The 19,452-nt window shown below is 39.9% G+C and overlaps 1 protein-coding gene across 2 annotated transcripts in view; it reads right to left on the reverse strand.

The window, feature by feature from the left end:
• Positions 1 to 8,122: 8,122 nt before the first annotated feature.
• LOC123821656 (24-hydroxycholesterol 7-alpha-hydroxylase) overlaps positions 8,123 to 19,452 on the reverse strand; it is an 81,497-nt gene continuing 70,167 nt past the window's right edge. For both annotated transcript variants that reach the window (XM_045843270.1, XM_045843272.1), the window contains 2 exons: positions 14,124 to 14,211; positions 8,123 to 9,683 (listed from right to left, as the gene is read on the reverse strand). In XM_045843270.1, coding sequence (XP_045699226.1) covers positions 9,612 to 9,683; positions 14,124 to 14,211 — 160 coding nt within the window. In that variant the 3' untranslated portion in view covers positions 8,123 to 9,611. The remainder of the gene's footprint in view (positions 9,684 to 14,123; positions 14,212 to 19,452) is intronic.

The raw sequence follows: 19,452 nt of genomic DNA on the forward strand, positions 1-19,452 counted from the left end.
TTTTCATGTGAAAGCTCCTTGTTCTTCCAAATTAGAAGAAAGCAACTCTAGTATACTCCCTCCCAACACCACCCTGTTTTGGGCTTTTAAAGCTAGTGTTGGTGTTATTATTAATTTGCAGCAAATGGATGCTTAGCAACAACCAAATATGCTGTGTTAAATATAAAACTACTTTCTGAAGTAGCTCAGAATTATAAAAACAAGCTTATTGGGACATAGCTCTTAAAGAGCCATATAAATAGAACATAAAAATTTGAAAAATATGTAAAGAGATTTCATCACATTCCATTTATTGATGGATGAACTACAGTAAATTAAAGCAGATAGTTTTAATCTGGTTTGAATTAATTTTGTTTCATTTTATTTTATGGTGCTTGCACTCAAAAGTAAGAAAACTCAATTTGGTTTTCATCATAGTACAGTAACAAATAATTTTGAAGTGATGTTAATTTAAAACTTACTTAAATCTGACCCAAAGGACAGCACAGCATTGAAATTATGTTACAAAACTCTTACATAAACATATAAGGTGAATTATCTGCTGGAACTAAAAATCCCCAGATTTTAGTGGCCTAACATGGTCAAAGGTTATTATTCACTGTTTTTACATTTCAATGTGGATTGGACTGGGAGGAGATGACCACTCTCCACACAGTCGTTCAGAGACCCAGACTTCTTGCATCTGTGGCTCCACAGTCTCCTTGGACTTCAGAGCCATTCACTGAAATCCTGATGGGAGGGAGCAGAGGACAGAGTGATGCGTGGAAGATGTCTTATAGGCCAGACCTAGAAGGGGTGTACCTCATCATTTATCTCCACATTGGTCAGAACTCAGTTGCATGATCACACGTGACTGCAAAGAAGCCTGCACAATTGAGACAGCGGTGTTCCTAAGAGGAAAGGGGAATCGGTTTGGTGAAACAGTTTCTAGAGGTCTCAGTGAAGACTGGAAAAGGCTCCCTCCTCAACGAAGGGAAATCAAAGACAGAAGCAAGTGGCGCTGTATAAAAGGGAAAAGACACAAGCAAGGGATCTACAGTTTCTACTTTTGTTTTGCAAGCATGAAAGAAGATGTGGACTGCAACATTAAAAAGAGCTGAGAGCTTGTCTTGGATGATGTAACCTCCTCTGGGTCCTGGAAGGTGTAGATATAATGCCCACCGCTGAGTAGTGACTCAACTCTTCAGCCACCCTTACTTAGCTTTAACAACAGCAGCTGTTTCAGCATCCGTTGTGTTTAATTAGGCTCTATCTTCTATCTGTTGCTATATTTAAATTTATTTACATAATCTATGATGAAGGTGCATGCCTTGTATTTCAGGAAGTCCTGGAACATACATGTGGTCTCTCTCTCTCTGTCTCTGTCTTTGTCTCTCTCTGTATGTGTGGGTGTTGGTGTGAGTCTTAGGTGACCATCGAGAAGGGAAGCAGATAGTGGGCTGAAATATAATAGTAAGAGCAATATTTCATGGAAACTAATGGTCTGGGAGAATTTGTGAAAGGTTGAATAGATATTTCCCTATAACTATAATATCAAGCATTATAAATGCTATTTATTGACTACTAGTGGCTGTTTTGCTGGAACTGTTTTCGAATTCTGTAGCATCCACTGCACTTGTCATCTACCATACATCAATTTCAGCTGTTGGTTCTGTTGGTTAATGGAATCTTGGTGGAATACAGTAAATATTTTCAGAATGAAATCACTGGAGCATCTTGATAACATGGCTAACAAGCTAGACAAAGCAAATGCTTTTTATTACATTTTAAATCCCTTTTCTCTGATTATATGTTATTCTTCCCAATGATGGCATTGATAGGAAGTATGAAAACATTTAGAGAGAACATATTTTTAAAGTAAGAGCTAAAAACGCACTAAATCATCCATCTGGTGGACAGCGCTGCTCCAAGATATTTTAAAAGTCTCAGCTATGTTTGGGCTTGTAAATTACTGGAAGAGCTGACTGCCTATTTAATGTTTAGAGATGTGGGAATTTGAAAGGCTTCAATGTAGTATCTGAAATAACTGTATGACTCATTGCTTTGAAGTAAAGCTCTGACAGCACCTTTAGAAGAAGCAAGGACAGAGTTAACTGCACAGATCCTGGAGCCAAAATGTCTGTATTAAATCTCGGCTCACCACCTATTACCTGTGTGGCTTTAGGAAAGCTACTCAACCCTCTTTGCCTCAGTTTCTCTTTTGAAAAATGGGGATAGTGTTAGCACCTACATCATAGAGTTATCATAGGCACCTGATGTTGGATGGGCTCTTGGGAGGGAGATAGTCTAACTCCTCCACTAATAGGGATATCCTTGAGGGACTGTCTCTCTCTCCATCTCTGTCTCTCTGTCTCTCTCAATGTCTTGCTCTTCTACTCTCTTTGCCCAATGCCTGGCCTTTTGTTGATTCATTTTGGATGGATGGATGGATAGATGGATGAATATTCTCAAAAACAGTTTTTGACTTTCCACGAAGTCATCTTGAATGACATATTATGATACAGCAAAAGCTTAGCAAAGCCTCAGTGTGTAGAATCTAACACATTGAGAAACATTTTTGAAGTTTAGTTCCTTTATGTTTCAGACCATGACCTATAAAAGATACTACCTTATTTTTATTTTATTTTATACTTATTTTTCTTTTTGGCCAGATTACAAATGAACACAGCATGGGAAAGAATTCTGGGAATGCAACTTGGGGGCTAACAAGCGTTTTTATCTTTTATGTTTGGTTTTGGTCTTTATCTATCCCCAAAAAGTATTTCCATGGAAAAGGCAGTTCCAGGATCCATTGTGAAACAGGAGAAAGAAGAAGAGATAGAGGTCTCTAGAAATTAACTTAGGAAAGAACTGAAGTCTCTCAGAGCAAATTGATTGAGAAGATGAATTACATGGTTCTCAGAAAAGAGGATTTTTGTCTAAAATTGCAAGTAAGACTCAAGAATCTGCAGCAGGAAAAGCAGCATGGCCGTGCTCACAGCTACTGGAGAAAGATGCAATTGGGTTTTTGAAAAAATGACATCTAGAAATGTCCTAGGTCTAATAGCACTGAGAGCTGCAGCTCAAATATTGACTCTAATTTGCAGGGAATCATAGAGGGCTGGAAAGTGGATCCAGACATGGTTTGATCATTATTGTATCATAACTGTGTGCCACTGGTTAGGTTATAGAGTTCATGAAGTGATTACATCTAAATACTAGGGTGAAGCAGTTATTGTAATTATTCCCGTTTTATAGACTAGGAAACTGTGGTTGTGAGAGGTCAAATGTTAACAGAACTAGTAAATGCATGAACCAGAGTTAGGATGTAGAAGTTTTGAACTAAATTCAGTGTTCCCTCCCCTTCTCCAAACTGCCTTTGCTTTCGTCCCCTGCATGACAAAAAAAGATGCAGAAAAACCTAGAGGTGTGACTTATTTACCCCACAAATGCTGTGTGAATGGGCACCTACAAATGCAATGTTCGATTCACAATCACGCGGGTGTAGCAGAGTATATGAGGCTAAAAGAACGGTAAAGCACGGGAAGTGCTTACACAACGCCAAATACAAAAAGCCGATCAATGTTTGTTATTATTATTGGCATTAAATTTTTATTATCATTTTTATCTTTAACTCATAGCATCACTGTATCAAGATACATAAACCTTCAGAATGCTCTAACAGTGCAATCCATCCACCTATTCTGTTCCTTGTTTCCTTTGCTACACTACAAGGACGAAATATAATTATTTCTCATCACTTCCCGGAAAATTTGTAAGTTTAAGCCATTTCTGTCCTTAAAACTCTGCTAGATTGTGGGTTTTATGAGACATCAAGGTCAACTCTTAAAGAACAAGAAGACTTGAGTTTCAGGGGCACCTCAGCAAAGCTTGGAGAAGCAGAGTAAAGAGAGGCCCCCCTAACTAGGAAGGGCTTCCACTAGGCTGCCAAAGAGTGAGATGGCTGAACCTTGGAGACTGAGTCTGACGGAGACCTGAGACAGAGGGAATGTGGGCAGAGGCACACAGGCTCCAGGGCTTCTGGCTGTGATGAGCAAGGCACAAACCACAGTACAACAGCTAAAGTCAAATTCTGAATGCAGTTATGAGTTTTTAATTTAATTTTTATTGTACATTTTCCATTACCATTTACTCCCCTTGTACGCCCCTCCTCTCCCCACAGTCACCACACTGTTGTCCGTGTCCAAGAGTCCTTTGTCCTTTTTGCTCAATCCTTCCACCACCTCCCCTCCCCTCGCCCTTAGCTGTCAGCCTGGTCTCTATCTGTGAGTCTGTCTTTATTTTGCTTGTTAATTCAGTTTGTTCATTAGATTCTACGTATGAGTGAAATCATATGGTATTTGTCTTTCTCTGGCTGGCTTATAAATGTTATTGTATATTGGGTATCAAAAAGCAATTTTAGTAGAATCCAGTCACACTCTTGATCTGGTATGAAGCATATTGGACGTATGTATTCCTGCTAATAAAGTCAGATCAAAGAGGACTAATGGCATAAATAAGAACAGGAACCAGAGAATTTAATTTCTGAGATTGTGCTGGTTGCCTCGTTTCTGCTATGGTCGCAAGCATCAGTGTCTGTTGCTCAAGGTGTGAGCAGTGCAGAACGTGGGAAAGGCCTCTTCTCTCTGACACTCGGGGACCCAGGCTGATAAAAGCTCTGCCTTCTTGTGGCTGCAGAGCTCCTCTGCCGCAATCAGAAGAAGAGGGAAATAACGACAATCTATCTATATCCAGATATCTGTGTTTCAGCTTGGAGTTCACACTTAACCATTTCTACTTACAGCCCATTAGCCAAATGGGTCACATGATCCCGTGTAACTGTCCAGGCCCTGGGAAATTTGGGGAAGCACCTAACATTCAGAGGGTAGTAGCTGTCCCTGCTGCATAGAGCTGGTCTGGTCCAGTGCTTTTCAAAATGTGCCTCTTTGACCCCTGAGCTCTGCAGAGGTATGTAATTAGTTCTGCAAACAAGGAAGAATAGTCAACTAAATGCTGAGTTGAATTTATCATCTTTTATCTGCTTTTTTATTGGGTGATCTATAAATTAATGTGCTATAGAAAGAAAAGTTGTGCTGCCAGAAGAAATAAAATTCAATCATGTGTTTCATTTTTTGTCCTCAAAGAATTATTCAGGTGAATGGTCTCACCCAGAGGGATATGTTTTCACTAGTCACTGAACACCCTTCAGGGGTGCGTGACCTGATGCTTCAAGCCCAGCTTGGACCTCAGCTTCTTAAGCAGTAAATCCAGATGTTAGGCTGGTGGTATCTCTACTTACATATTATGATTCTAATCATGCTTATCTTCAGCAGCAACAATGAAAACAAAGGAGCATTTGCATTGTGAAGCAAACACCACAGGCTCTCCTTTAGGTTCCTTTTCTATAATTTTTTCCAGAATTTCAAGTCCCTGGAAGATAAAGCTTAAACTAAGACTATTTCCTATTCAGCAAGTTCCTGTCTCCACCAGAAGAGAAAATCCATGCATCTTCCTTACCCTATGGCCTAGTGAGTCTCTAATTACCAGGGCTGTTTTTGTGAAAGAGCAAGGTAGAAAACTGCTCAAAAAAAAAAAAATATATATATATAAAGCCAATTGCTAGTAATAGACAGTGCATACTATATCATCAGAACTTATAACATATTCAACATTTACATTTATATGCCCTTACTAAAAATATGCATTTTTATCAGGTATTTTTCTTGAAACAGTCATCTGGAAGGTTTCATTCTAGGCCAGCCTACTGCACAGTTCCCACAAAGGGGAAGGGGTTGGGGGCTCCTGGAGAAGAAAACTGATGAGGAAGGGAACTGGTACACAACAGGAGTCTTTGTCCTCTTAATTTGTAATGTAGGCTACACAACAAATTAGCTACTTCCCCCCACTAAAGAATTAAGAGAGAACAAAGAGTGTGGATTATGACAACAAAGTCAAAGCTGCTGTCTCTTGTGGGCAACATGTTCTCTTTAGGAAGCATGTAATGTTGTTTGCTGTTAGGAAGACATGTTTTGGAGCCAGACTCCCTGAGTTCAAATCCTGCTTCTGCTGCTCACTAGCTGTGTGACCTCAGGTAAGTCACTCAGTCTCTCTGAGCTCCCCTTCTCTCATTTGTAAAGGGGGGACTCTAATAGAAACAAACCTGTATTATTGTTAGAATAAGTGGGTGGATGAAATGGGCTTAGCAAAGTTCCAGGCATACAGTAATTGCTTAAATGACAAAAGGTCATATCATTTGTTTCTAGAAAGTAGGCATTTAGTTAAGAAAACAAATAGTTTATTCATAAAGTTGTACTCTTAAATTTTTTATTTTAGAGACAGAGAGAGACATCTGTTGTTTCACTTATTTATGCATTTGTTGGTTGATTCTTTTTTTGTGTTTTTAAAAATTTTTTTTAATTGTTCAAGTACAGTTTTCTGTCTTTTACTCCCATCCCAGCCCACAACCCCCAGCCCTCCCCACCTCCCTCCCATTTCCACTCCCCCCGCTAGTTTTTGTCCATGTGTCCTTTATACTTGTTCCTGTAAATCCTTTCCCTTTCCCCCTGAAATTCCCTCCCCTCTTCCCTCTGGCAACTGTCAGCCTGTTCTCTATTTCAATGTCTTTGGTTATATTTTGCTTGTTTCTTTGTTTTGTTTAGGTTCCTGTTAAAGGTGAGACCATATGGTATTTGTCTTTCACTGCCTGGCTTATTTCGCTTAGCATAATGCTTTCCAGTTCCATCCATGATGTTGCAAAGGAGCTCCTTCTTTCTTTCTGCTGCATAGAATTCCATTGTGTAAATGTACCGTAATTTTTTGATCCATTCATTTACTGATGGGCACCTAGGTTGCTTCCAACACTTGGCTATTGTAAATTGTGCTGCTATGAACATTGGAGTGCACAGGTTCTTTTGGATTGGTGTTTTAGGGTTCTTAGGATATGATCCTAGCAGTGGAATTGCTGGGTCAAAAGGCAGATCCATTTTTAGTTTTCTTAGAAAATTCCATACTGTTTTCCATAGTGGTTGTACCAGTCTGTAATCCTACCAACAGTGCACTAGGGTCCCTTTTTCTCCACAACCTCTCCAACACTTGCTGTTTGTTGCTTTCTTTATGATGGCCATTCTGACTGGTGTGAAGTGGTATCTCATTGTGGTTTTCTTATATGTGCCCTGACTGGGAATCAAACCTGCAACTTTGGTGCATTAGGACAATGATTTAACCATCTGAGCTACCCGGTCAGGGCCATAAAGTTGTACTTTTGTCAGTAATAACCTACAGTCATTTATTAAAATACAAAAAATGACTGTAAAACAAACAAAACTCTAGTTTTTAAAAATTATCCTAAGCCCAATATCTAATAGAGACTTTTAGTTCTAAAACCATTTTTTAAACTAGAGATATTGATCTAGGGAAAGCCCAGTGTGTTGGCCCACATCCACCTGCAAACTTTTCGGCTGCTTAACCAGGAAGAGCAGGGCCCCTGAGCAGAGGGCTCTCCTAAACCCTGTGGGTGAGAGCTGTCCAGGGTCCTCCACTGGAGCAAAACACATAGTGGACTCTACTGAGAAAGTAAAACTGTGGAAGATTACTTCCTGCCATGGTCTGAATGTTTACACCTCCCCCCAACCCCGCAATTTATGTTCAAATCTTCATCCCCAAAGTTGATGGTATAAGGAGGCTATGCCTTCAGAGGTGATTAGGTCATGGGGATGGAGGTCACCTAAGGAGTATCTGTTAGAGAGAGGAGGGAGTGAAGGCGGAAGAAATCTGATAAGAAATAGTCAGTTGGAGAACTAGGCTTCCAGGGAAGCTGAAAAATAAGTGTTGTGAGAATAAATGAGTGAGAGAATTAGGAGGGTAGAAGGCTCTGGAGAAGGACAGACTGCCTTGATTTCAAGTTTCAGAGGACAAGTAGTTAGGGGCAGAGTGACAAGTCTAGCAGGGGAATGTGAGGGTGGCTGCAGTGCTGGCCAGGTCATGAGAATGGAACCCTGAGTGTAGTTTTGATAGTGTTTTAACACAATGTGAGATCACCTAGATGCAGAGCATCCTTGTGGCAGTAGCTGTTGTGGCACATGCGATTTAAAAAAACAAAACAAAAAATCCTTTTCCTTGTTACAAGGAAGGAAATGGACACAGATTATATCTTCATCTTTATTTGGCAGCCTGGAACAAAAGAGTTCATGTACTTACTGACAGAAGTGCAGAACCAAATGGTGTTACATTCTTTTTATAGTGCATGAACTTGTCAGCTAACATTCATCCTGACCAAGCAATAATGATAGAAACATAGCCCTGAGTGGTTGCAAATTCAGCTGAAGTGTGTATCATCTGCAAATACAGTGTTTTACTGTGACCCTGCCCTGGGAACACACCTGCCATAGTTAGTGGAGTTTGCCAGATTATAGTCTACAACTCTCAGATCTGCTGTGGATTTCTGCACTTTCGTCAGCCCCTTTGGTCTCCAGACCCCTACACCTGCTAAGTTGAGCTACAAGCTGCTAGCTAAGCTTCAAAATCACTATTAGTCTGGAAGAGTTAATATACTCCAAAGTACTTAATTTTCTCCTAGGGAGTCATCAGCTCGTTGGTAGGAAATACATGACTAAGCAATCATTGCCAGCCCCATGAGATAATTCTAGCACAGGGAGCAAATAATCCGGAGGACAACAGGCACTCACTACAAAGCTTACTTATTGTGAAATAAAGGAGGCAAGCAGCATTTTATTGCATATTAGAGGGCAAACCATGACATCACTGATCACTCTGTTATTATTGTGATATACCTCCCCTGAACATGACACAATTTCTTTTCTGGGTCTCGCAGTAAATATTTCAAGCATAAGGCAAGTAATAGAGTCAAACGTTGCTATTCGCCTTGACACATCATTGTATTCCCACACATTAGCAAAGATGTCATCTTAAACTGTCATTATAAACACCTTGCGTTAAAAGAGTGCTTTCACCTTAATTAAAATACAAATCAATATATCAATCTACATACATTTATTAAACATGCCTTATGGACAGGTACTGTCCTCGATGCAGCTGAGTGTAGAAACGACTGTGAGACATGCTTCCTGTCTTCACAGGTCTTAGAAAGCTATACTTTGAACATTAGACCTGTTTACAATAAAGAATTATATTAATAGAGCTTAATAATTCCAATTGCTAATTAAGAATTATATTAAAAAAAATAGACAGTTTCCAGAAATCACTACTGAATATTTTTTGATGCTAGCCTTTCCAAAACCAGAAATTTAAGTACATTGTCTTCACAGAATTAATGTATTAAAGTTTTCATTCAAATGGTATTATTTCTATGTAAAGTTAAAATATGGTTTTGCGTGAACCAAATTCCAACTTCTTAAGAAATGCCTCTTGCTCTTGATCAGTTAATATTTTCTGTAAACCACATATTCAGGTCTTTCTATCAGTGAGAGTGATGTCAGATTCTTGGTCTACCCTTGAGATTCCAAACACAGGCACTATGTGGACATCTTCTGGAACTAAATACTAAAGCAAAGTTCAGCAGACTATTTTGGTTGCGCTCAAGCCTAGGTGCTGCCAGGCTAGTGGATGAGGGGCAGTTACTCCTCCAGACGGCCTGGCCCTCCTTAGCCCAGGGGTCATTTTCTCTGTTTATATGCAATTCGGCATTGTCCTTCTGGCTGCTGGACACCCAGCAAATGGAGAGAACGCTAGAAGCAGAAAGGCAGAAGACATGTGGAAATTAGAAGACAAAGCTAACAGTTTTAGACCTAAGGTTTACCCAATTATATTAAATTATCCCTAAAACGTGCAGAACTTAGATTTACAATATTGGGAGTGTTTGCTTGATGAGTTTCATCAATGTGAGTCTCCCATTCAAGGGACAGAAAAAAAGGCAATCCCTTATTCTAATGGCAATCCCATCACTGTTTTACCTGCCACCCTCCCTTCACTTTGTCTGGCTAAAGAGGATACCACAAGTAAGGCTCTTCCTACATTTCTGTCCCGGCACTGTGACAGCTCATTTATAATTGCTGGGTGAGACCTCTATGCCACATATTGTGGATGTTTTAAAAGCAACGAGGTGTTGGTGGTATGAATGAATCACTATTACAATATGCCAAAGATTATAACTTCCAAAAGCATATTTTATGGGCTGTGAATGTTCTAATTCTTTCTCCCTAGTTATGAATAAAGAATGAATGTATATGGAGATGAGAGCAGGTCAACTTACTGCAAATAATGCAGAGGTTCTTGAGACTTAAAAGCCTGAAAAGGAAAAGCAACCTGCTCTGTCAACCTTGAGGGCTGAGGGGGAGATGCAAAGTGAGGAAAGAGGAGACTGATTCAACTTAAGACATCAGTCTACTGTCCAGTTTGACTGCAACCAGGCACAGAATGGGCTCCTTAGCAAGGAGACTTTTAGGGGAAATCGAGAGAATGAGTGCAGGGTTTCCGTGGACTCCAAAATTGCAGCCACAATTTTGTGTGTAGGAAGAGGAGTGTTCAGAACATGCCCCAGCAACCCATTCCCTCCCAGGCCCTGCAAGAATTTGGTAATTTGAAGATCATTTCCCCAGTTTTTGATGACCTCATTTTACAACTTAGTATTCCAATAAAACAAGTCTAATAATTAAATAATTTTAATTGACATTTCTCTTTCTAGAACAAGAATTAATGAAATAAAATGTCCTTTGAGATCATGAGAATTCACTGAGACCTATACTTTTGACAAACTGAGATAGCATTTCTTTAAAAAAATGTTCTTGGTAGTAACAAAACAGAAATAGGACATATGTAAAATGGTATAATAGAGCAAATAATGGAATTCTTAGCTAGGAAGAAAGTGTTGGGGGACTTCTGGCCAAGATGGAGGCATAGGTAGACACACTGTGCCTCCTTGCACAACCAAATAAGGACAACAACGATTTAGAAACAAAATAACAACCATAACTGACAGAAAACTGAATTATATGGAAGTCAGACAACCAAGGAGTTAAAGCAGACACATTCATCCAGACTGGTAGGAAGGACAGAGTCGGGCAGCCGGGAGGAGAGGGGTTGCCACACAAAAAGCAGTGGCACCGGGTGCCTAAGGCAACCTGGGTGCACAAGACCAAAGAGGGTGGACCCTGGGCACACAGGTGGTGGCTGGCAGACCCCAGGAACAGAGTGGCAATGGGCAGACCCAGCCAGGTGGCGATTGTGAAGCAAGGCACTGTGCACAACCCAGGGTCCCAGCACTGGGAAACAGAGCCTCAGGGCACTGATGGAAAACACTTGTGGGAGTTGAGGTGCTGGAAGAGACTCCCAGCCTCACAGCAGAGTTCATTAGAGAGACCCACAGGGTCCTAGAATGTGCACAAGCCCACCCACATGTGAATTAGCACCAGAAAGGCCCAGTTTGCCTGGGGGAAGCAGTAGAAGCAACTGAAGTCTGACAGAGAGCAGAGCAAGCATCATTATTCCCTCTCAGAACCCGCCCCCACATACAACATCACAACCCAGCAACTGGGGTGCCTTGCCCTGGTGAACACCTAAGGCTCCGCCCCTCATATATAACAGGTGCAACAAGACGAAAAAAGACTCAAACGGAAGAACAGATCATAGCTCCACAGCAAATACAACTAAGTGACTAAGAGATAGCCAACCTATCAGATGCACAGTTCAAAGCACTGGTGATCAGGATGCTCACAAAATTGGTTGAATTTAGACACAAACTAGATGAAAAGAAATGAAGGCTACACTAAGTGAAATAAAGGAAAATGCACAGGGAACCAATGGTGATGGGAAGGAAACTGGGACTCAGATCAATGAAATGGACCAAAAGGAAGAAACAACCAAACAGAAAAGAGTGAAGAAACAAGAATTCAAAAAATGAGAAGCAGCTTAGGAACCTCCAGGACATCTTTAAACATACGAATTATAGGGATACCAGAAGGAGAAGAGGAAGAGCAACAAGTGGAAAAGTTATTTGAACAAATAATATAGGAGAACTTCCCCAATCTGGTAAAGGAAATAGACTTCCAGGAAGCTCAGAGAGTCCCAAAGAAGTTGGACCCAAGGAGAAACACACCAAGGCACATCATAATTACATTACCCAAGGTGAAAATGAAGGAGAGAATCCTAGAAGCAGCAAGAGATAAGGAGACAGTCACCTACAAAGGAATTCCCATCAGACTGTCAGCTGATTTCTCAAAAGGGACCTTGCAGGCAAGAAGGGGCTGGAAAGAAGTATTCCAAGTCAAGAAAGGCAAGGACCTACATCCAAGATTGCTCTATCCAGCAAAGCTTTTATTTAGGATGGAAGCGCAGATAAAGTGCTTCTCAGATAAGGTCAAGTTAAAGGAGTTCATCATCACCAAGCCCTTACTTTATGAAATGTTAAAGGGATTTATCTAAGAAAAAGAAGATAAAAACATGTATAGTAAAATGACAGCAAACTCACAATTATTAACAACCACACCCAAAACAAAAACAAAACAAAGCGAGCAACTAGAACAGGAACAGAACCACAGAAATGGAGATCACATGGAGGGTTAGCAACAGGGGAGTGGGAGGAGGAGAGAGGGAGAAAAGGTACAGAGAATAAGTAGCATAGATGGTAGGTAGAAAATAGACAGGGGGAGGGCAAGAATAGTATGGGAAATGTAGAAGCTAAAGAACTTATGACACATGGGCATGAACTAAAGGGGGGAATGTGGGTGGGAGAGGGTGTGCATGGTGGAGGGGAATGAAGCGGGGAAATGGGACAACTGTAATAGCATAATCAATAAAATATATTTAAAAATAAAAAATTAAAAAAAGAAAGTATTGGGAAAAATCTTGGTTAAAGATCTGGTCAAAATTCCTTATCTCTTGTGTTAGGTGTCACATGGTTTTGACAAATGTCATTCTTCTCACCTGAAAAGGTATTTCTGTGTCTTGCTAGTGGGAAGATAGTTGAATGCTGAGTCAGTCCTGGGCAGAATTGTGACATTTAACTTGGGGGACCAGGGGCTAGTACTTGGTGTCTATAAAGCTTGGCTCTAATTTTTATTTTGCTAACAATACTGTACTCAGCTGAAAACCTTCATGAAGGGTGTTTTGATTCCCTTTTGCTGTAGGATTTTGAGAACTCCTTGTGACTGATAGTTACTTGTTCTCAAAATAGAAGTGCAAGAGAAATCAAGGGAAAGTGCTGAAATATGTACCTTTGTGACTAATATGATATTGTGTGCGTCACTTATGCACTTACATAATTTCTATTGAAATGTCACCTGGGAGTTTCATTTATCCCTCCATATATTAAGCTTTATTACATCAAGCATAAACTAAAGCACAACATGCTATGTGAACAGCCCTGTGATTGCAATGCTTAATTTCTGAGCCTTACCCTCAGTTTAAATAGCTCCTATTCCCCAGAGTTTTCAAAATGACTTCCAAACAGTTGGAATTAAATTGCATTTCCCCTTATTTTCTCAGACAGTGATCCTCAAACTGTGTAGAGCATCAGCATCAGCAGTACCAGAACTCGTTAGTAATAGAAACTCTTGACCCTCTCCCCACTTACTGGATCAGAAAATCTAGGGGTGGGGCCCAGTAGGCTGTGTTCTAAGGGGACACACAGGTGATTCTATTGTTCCCACCAGTTTGAGAGCCATTGGTCTAGGAGAACAGAACTCTAGAAAACAGAGGAGTTAAATGGCTGGAACACTCAATGGTCAGAGGCTGGAAAATGTCACAGCCTTTTCATTTTTGGTTCAATGTTTTTACTGTTGATTTAGAGGTAGCCCAAGGGCTACGACTTGCCTCCAAAACTGATGGTTCACTTTTGGACTCACATACACACCTTTCTAGAGACACAAGTTCAACATCAAGGCCATGTTTATTTAACCCAGGAAAAGGAGTTAAGGTTGGTAAATTCATGTAAGAGGCTCTGACACTAAGTGGTGGCAACACTGCTATTAGGTCCTGGTCTTGTGATGACATAGCCCATAGATTAAAACAGAATGAAGTGAGGGTCTTCTCAGCCTGCCTCAATGTAAGGCTCCTGTTAACATCAGACTAAGTGAGAAAATCAGTAGATCATCTCTAGTAATTAAAACCAAGGAATGAGAGTTTACATCAAATTCAAAAGTCATACTCTTCAAAATTCTGAAATCACTTACCTGTTTTGGCAGTGGATCTAGAAGACTACAGTCATAATAATAAAATAATAAAATAATACATATTTCAATCTCTAACAGAGCAAGCCATCTGAAAGAAAAATAGAAAATGGTCACTTGGTTATGAAAGGTAAATAAATATTCTGTACTAGTGGAGAATATCTAGAAAGTACACATACTTCAAAGCAAATATGCTCTTCTTTGAAATATAAACTTTTACTATCAAAAGGATAAAGGAAAACTTCTTCTTCTGCAGGCACACCTCATTTTATAGTGTTCCACTTTACTGAACTGCACAGACGTTGTTTTTTTTACAAATTGAAGGCAAAAACCCTGCAATGGCAAAAAAAGAAACTATGACCCCCTGCATCGCAGTGGTCTGGAACTGCACTCACGGTACCTCTGAGTGGTGCCTGTACAAAACTGTCTGCTCAGCAGGGCAGTTGGGATGAATGAATTGCCTAACAGTGTATGTGACATGCTTAGCCAGTAATGCACTGAATAAATGAAAGCCTGGTCTCTCTTCTAAGTTTATATCTGTGCTTTCCAAAATGGTAACCCTCAGCCACATGTGGCTATTTAAATTTAAATAAATTAATTTTTTCAGTTCCTCAGCTGCACTAGCCATATTTCAAGTGCTCAGTAGTCATATGTGGCTACCAGCTACTATACTGGACAGTACATATTTAGTGTTTCCATGATCACAGTAAATTCTGTTGGACAGTCTTATCTGATCTAGACCCTTATTGCCACTGGAAATTACTGCCTAAATGTTCTCTAGGCACCTCAAGTTCCCCATAAATTATGTACAAATGCTACTGTATGAGTTTACTGTTTACTTTGTAAGACACATACAAATAGAAACTAAAAAACAGAAGAATATAAATGGAATCCTGTTACTTTTTCTTTTACTCCATTGGGTTGTCTTGAGCTCTCCCCTGGGTATGCAAACCCCTTTAGAGGTCATAGGCCCCAATGAGTACAATTAGCCTTAGAGGTCAGAAAATTGGAAGTCATCATAGACTCAATTCTCTCCATCACCCTGCATATCATCTAGTTAGGCACTGAACCTTCTAAATAATTCCCCATTCCGTCTCCTTATCCCTTTGTCTCCAGTCCCTGCACTTCTCCCTCACTGTGGTCCTTATCATTTATGCATTTATCTCCTGGATTACTGAATCAGTTTAACTTTCAGGTTGACTTTTCTGTTTCTCGTTTCACTTCCCTCCATTCTATCACTGGAGTGAACTTCCTAAGACATAAATCTATCACTCTCATTCTACACACACACACACACACACACACGTGCGCGTACACACAGCGAGAGCATGAGAGAGAGAGATTACCCATTTTCTTCCAAATGCTATAGGAAAACACAACCAGCCCTCAAAGACCTGCCCTCTTAGCTATTTACCCAATAGTTGCTCTTTGAATCCCATGCTCTTGTCACACTGCGTACCTGATGGTTCCTGAATAGTGATGCTCTCTGTCACAAGCCTTTTTCCTGTATGGGGCTCAGTCTCACTCAGAGGCAGTCCCTGATCACTTGCCTCTGGGCTGAGGTGCCCTTCCTCTCCATTTCTGTGGCTCCCTGTGCACATCTCAGCCATAGCACCTATTGCACTGAAGTGCATTATTAGCGATGCCTCTCCTAGAGGAGGAATTGTATTGTTGGACCTTAGCACAGTGCAGAGCACACTACTGGTGCCTACTGACATTAACTGAATAAATGAATAGATGATGGGAGGTGATGTCTTTTATTAATTTAATTTCCTGCCCTTCCCAACTTTTTCTGTGTTTCTGTGGCACTTTATATATCTCTCAGCTAACATCCTTACCCTGCAATCCTACTATATCCTACCATATGACAGTTAATCGTTTGTATGTCTATTTTCTCTTACAGACTACGACCTTCACAGGAAGCAGAAACTATGTCTTATTTATCTTTAAATCCTCAGTGTTTGTTGATCAGATGAGTAAATGAATATAAATGATCTGATATTCATATCAGGTAATTAGATTTGTTTCCCACTGGTATTATTGAAACATCTTGGCTACATTTTATTTCAAATGAAATCTGGAGCACTCCGGGTGTTGTTATAACCCACTTGGATACCAAAGCAATTTTTCATGAATATTTATGATGCAAATTTAACCCTACTTACTTGTAAATGCTAAAAATAATTTATGCTAATAGAGTATCAATGTCTGTGAAATAGAACACACCCAATCTTTACTGATTCAAATCAAATTAAGCAGCAATTCCAAGAAAAAGCAATTTTTGTAATTTGTGTACAGGTTCAGAATTTCTTACAACTAAATTTTTTTCTAACTTCTTGCAAATTAAAATGTCCATTTGTGGCCATGACGGAGTGACAGGAGTCAAGGCTATCCTACACTCAAAAACTGGGCAAGACACACAGTGCAGGATGAAAAGGCCCCAAGAGGGGAAGAGAGGAGCTGAGCCCTATGACTGCCCCAGCTTCTGCCTATGGCTGTTTCCAGGCTGTGGTGCAAGAAGGAAAAAGTCCCCACAGACCTAGAGTCTCACTAAAGTAAGTAGGCAGAGATCAAAGTTCAGGCAATTTAAAGAAACTAGAATTTTCAGGAATGACTATCAGAGAGGACGAGGTCTCACAGGGAGAGCAAGAGTGCTCCAGAGACCTACCTACACGGGGGGCACTTTGAGTATTTTCCTGAGTCCTGATCTCTGTACGAGTGAGAAGAGACTACTGAAGCTAGAGAAGAAAGATGAAAAAGAAAGTCAAAGAGCAATAAGCTGAAAAATGCCCAGGGGGTCATACAAGACATGGGAGTCTGCATTCCCACAAGCCAGAGTGCAAAGATCTTGTAATGCATGGACCACTGAGTAGAGTCCTTAAAAGGTATTGCTTTAGTAGTGGGATTATATTATCTTAAATTAAATGCCACCCTGGATTTACCTTAAAGCAGGGGCATCAAACTTATTTTCACCAAAGGCCACATCAGCCTCTGGCTGGTTGCTTCAAAGGGCTGAATGTAATTTTAGGACTGTATAAATGTAACATCCCTTAACAGTTAAGGGAGAGCTCAGAGATGCCACCAGGTAGAAACAAGATGCCAGGTCAGATAAAACAAGGGGGAGGGGTGGATTCCTCCAGCAGGGCTGCAGGGCTGCAGGGCTGCAGGGCTGCAGGGCCGCAGATCTTGTGTTTGCCACCTGTGCCTTAAAGCCTAAGAACAATAAAGCCTAAAACTAAAGGAATACAATATAATCTAGTATCCATGACACTTAAAATTTATGTCTTGTACCTATTCAAAAATTATTAGGTCTGGAAGAAACAGGAAAATAGGACACATATGCAAGAGAAAAATTGTTAAAAAAACAGATCCAGAAATGAGATGATGGGCATACCAATTAAATCTACTCCACATAGTCAAAAATGTAGAAGCAAGGTGAGGAGAGAAGTGTGTGTGTGTGTGTGTGTGTGTGTGTGTGTGAATTGAACTCCTAACAATGGCAAATACAATGTCTTCAATGAAAAGCATACTGGATGCACTCAACTGAAGATAAGACACTGCAAAAGAAAAGATCATGGAAATTAACAGTGGAAAATATCCAATATTAAATAATAGGTTTAAAAGACTGAGAAAAGAACAGAGTATCAGTGACCTATAAAATAATATCAAGCACTCTAACATAACACATACTTTGGAGATGCAGATGGGCAGGAAAAATATATGTGAAGGAGTAACAGCTGAGGCATTTTCAAATTTGTGAAAACTACAATTTACAGATTCAGGATGCTTAATGAACCCCAAGCAGAATAAACATAAAAAAAAATCATGCCAAGGTAAATCACAGATTCCTAAAAAAAAAAAAGATTAAAAAATCTTAAAAGCAATAGAGAAAAAGAGACACAATAAAGGAAAACAAAATTAAAAATGATCACAGACTTCTTATCAGAAACCATGAGTACCAGAAGAAAATGGACTAACATCTTTAAAGTGCTAAAAGAAAAAAAAATAAACTGTCAAGGTATAAAAAAAGTACTAATATTGTTTTTTATAACAATGTACTAACTACTATGAGAGAGGCCAGTCTGGATAATCCTGGGATAAATATTTAATTTCCTTTTTATGGATTTAGATACCATCTCAAAAAAATAATTGTTTTGGGGAGCTATGTGAAAGCAAAAGAGAACAATATGGAAACAACAGCCGGCTACTCAGCAGAGAACACGGAGAACAACCCTATGGACATGTCCTACGGGAACTGGACATAATGTGCCATCACGGGCTGTTTTGCAAAGTTCAAGTCCCAAGGACACCACAGACTGTACTGATGAAAGGGCCCAGCGTCACTCTCTACTCAGACTTTGAGAAACGTACTTATGGAGGATGGATGACGGATACTGGAGTGAAATAAACTCCTCAGGCAAGTTAAAGAAACTAGAATTTTCAGGAAAGACTATCAGAGAGGATGAGGTCTCATTATGAGAGGAGGGGTAAGGCTAAAATGAGGGGCATCTTCTCCGAGGCTGTTTTGCAAAAGAGAAAAAATACATCCATGTATATAGGAGTAAATGTTTAGGAATAGTGACTTTCTGTGAAGTGCTCAGCTTAAATAATTTTCTCCTGAACTTTGGGAAAAGAAATATTATATGTGCAATTTTAATGTTTCCCAGTCTACACTGTAACTTTTGTTACCAGGAAAATTTAGTCAAATCTGGTGCATTTACACTGTCTAGTGCGATAGTTTAGTATATAACAAAGAGATGATATAATGACAGAAAGTGTGATGAGCTTCATTTTCCCCCTGTGTTGGAGAAAGTGTGAAAGAATAAATGTTGAGGATATAAATATAATAAAATAGGATTTCCATTCATTTATTCAATTGGTACTTACTGTTTTTATGTGCTGTATATTGTTCTAAGTGCTGAAGTTACAGCAGCAAACAACATTCATGCTCTCATAAAGACTGACTTCTAGTAGAGAGGTAATGTAAGTGGGTAGTGAATAAATAAACAAGAAATTCATATATCAGGTGAGAGAATAAGCACTAGAATAATAAATAAGACAAGATGAGGGGAAACGGAGTGACCAAGGTCACTTACCTAAAGTATATTAGGTAGGGAAGGTCTCGGATGAGGTGACAGCTTTAGCAGACTCTGGAATACAGTAAGAGTGCGGCATATGAACATCTGGGTCCAGTGTTCCATGCAGAGGACTTAAACAGAGCAAAGATGCAGAGGTAGGAGAATGAGGCACAATGAGAAGGCAGGTATTTCTGGAGATGAACAGCAAAGGCTCAATGCCAGAGAAATACCCCAGACATATGGAGAGCCCTGTG

The sequence above is a fragment of the Phyllostomus hastatus genome, unplaced genomic scaffold (genome assembly GCF_019186645.2).
Source record: "Phyllostomus hastatus isolate PE091 unplaced genomic scaffold, TTU_PhHast_1.1 phas_contig_40, whole genome shotgun sequence".
Classification (NCBI taxonomy): domain Eukaryota; kingdom Metazoa; phylum Chordata; class Mammalia; order Chiroptera; family Phyllostomidae; genus Phyllostomus; species Phyllostomus hastatus.